This window comes from Engraulis encrasicolus, chromosome 7 (assembly GCF_034702125.1).
Source record: "Engraulis encrasicolus isolate BLACKSEA-1 chromosome 7, IST_EnEncr_1.0, whole genome shotgun sequence".
NCBI classification, from domain to species: Eukaryota; Metazoa; Chordata; class Actinopteri; order Clupeiformes; family Engraulidae; genus Engraulis; species Engraulis encrasicolus.
In genome coordinates, this window is record NC_085863.1 from 47,364,142 (window position 1) to 47,366,307 (window position 2,166).

The following is a 2,166-nucleotide window of genomic DNA, read 5'->3' on the forward strand; positions in this document are numbered from 1 at the left end:
GTGATTTATATTGCATGAAAGATGACAGGGGTTGGGGTGGGGGGGCAATGTCACAGTTCAAATGGGGGTTTTGCTCCAGAAAAAAGAACACAACCTGGAAAACGAAGGAAGAAGGCCAAACAGAGGAAACCAAAGAGTAAAGGTGTATAAAAATGAGGCGTCCATATAAGAAAGGCTACAAAAAAAACCTCCACTGGCCTTCTGGTATCGTCATACAGCAAAAGGCACCACAATATTACTCTATTTTTTTAAGTTGTGAAAAAATTGGCACGTCTTTTTTATGCTGTAAATCAAAATGTACATATAAATAGAGTTTTCCCTATAAAAAAAGTCTTTGCTGTTAACTAGTAGACAACTTTTGCTAAAATGAAAATAAATATTTCATTTGTTTAGAATATCTGTCAGTTATATAAAATAAAAATATTTTTTTATAGGTGCAGGTCTATAGTATATTGATTTCTTGTTGATATTTTTCATTTCTCGCTTTTTTCCCCTTTCCGTTTTTCCTCCTTTTTTTTTAGTGGGGTGCATTGTCCGCTTTGGAGCGCGAGGAGTGTGTGAGTCTCTGCGTGTTCCCGCGCTGGGCGCCGCTGCTGCTGTGTCGGCCTGACGTGTGTGAAGTCCGCGTGTCGGCGGGTGTGGGTCTGTAGATGGTGGAGGGCTCTGTGATGCCGGCGGCGGCGGCGGCGGCCGCTGCGGCGTTCATGTTTTGCATGCTGAGAAAGGGCGTGCTCTCGCCCCCCTCCTCCTCCTCCTCCTCCGACTCACTGTCCGACAGGCAGCCGGGGGGCGCCCTGGTCACCACGTCGTAACCGCGCGGCGACACGTGGCCGTTCAGTCTGGACCTCCTCCAGCGCCTGTTGCCGCCGCCGCCGCTGCCGCTGCCGCCTCCTCCGCTGGCTCTCCCGCCGCTTCTCTTTGGTTGCTCCAGGGAGGAGAGGTACTCCTGCGTGGTCTCGTACTCCTCGTCCTCGGCCAGCCGGTAGGGGCTGGAGGGCAGGCTGCCGGTGCTGTCGTTCAGGTAGGTGCGGTGCCACTGCTCCTCCTGCTGCCGCTGCCGCCTCTGCTGCTGCCGGTAGCTGCTGCCGCCGCCGCCGCCGGCGCTGTCCTGGCGCTGGGCGTCGTGCAGGGGCACCTGGTAGCGGCGCAGCAGCAGGGGCTGGTCCTGCTCCTCCAGCGGCGGGTAGGGCGCGTGGGCGGCCGGCGGCAGGGACATGGCGTGGTTGGCGTTGGGGGAGGTGATCTGGAAGGTAGGCACCTGCGGGGGCAGTGAGTAATGGAAGTCCACGGGCGAGAGGCGCGCAGGCGTGGTCAGGGCCGACACGTACCTGCACATGGAGGGGGGGTGGAGGGGGGAGGCACAGAGACAGGAGAGACAGTGCATTAGGATCATGGTATGTAAGGAAAGCAATTGAATTGCATGTACCTGCTTGTGGTGGGCACAAAGAGGGTAAACGGGAAAAAACTGAGTTCTGGAATCGAGGTAGTCAGTAAAGGCAATTCAATGTAATGCTGTTGTTGGTTAAAAGATTAAAGAAGAAAGGATGACAGAAAAGCAAAGGATATAGCAAATATCAATAGAAATAATCAAGCATTCCATTCATTTCAATTCAAGTAGGTTCAGTTCAGTTCAGTTTAGTTCAATTCTATTCTACTGGTGTAGGAGAAACAGATATACATATCTAGAATGCAATTGATTTGGATTAAATTCAGTTCTGATTTCAATTCAGTTCTGATTAAATCAGTCCAATGCAATTCGGTTCTTTTCCATGTAGCCCTGTTCTTCTCTTTATTGTGGGAGAAATGGGGGTAGGCAACTAGTACACAATGACGGATGAGGGGGAGCGTGGAAGAAATCAGCAAAGTACCTACCAGTAATTACCGAGCATTCGTTTTTATGAAAGTGAATCCCATCAAATCCCATTCCATTCCATTCCATTACGAGGCCTTCTATCAGTGTAGTGGAGACATGTTACAGGGCTCGGCAGGGCTAAACGGCCCATTACTAACGCACACAAGGAGTAAACAGGCCACCTCTCCACCACGGCACAAGCATTTCTCACTAAATGGATGCATATGCTTAAGGTTATGAGGGCCCTTGCCTTACAGTGTTTACTGATTGATGTCTTTTGCCCACCCCCCTTACTAACCACCCCCCTCACCCCC

General features: G+C 50.9%; 1 protein-coding gene across 6 annotated transcripts in view; it reads right to left on the reverse strand.

Moving 5' to 3' along the window:
- nrg2a (neuregulin 2a) overlaps positions 1-2,166 on the reverse strand; it is a 156,636-nt gene continuing 154,470 nt past the window's right edge. For all 6 annotated transcript variants that reach the window (XM_063203744.1, XM_063203743.1, XM_063203742.1 and 3 more), the window contains one exon: positions 1-1,328. In XM_063203744.1, the coding sequence (XP_063059814.1) occupies positions 518-1,328 (811 nt within the window). In that variant the 3' untranslated portion in view covers positions 1-517. The remainder of the gene's footprint in view (positions 1,329-2,166) is intronic.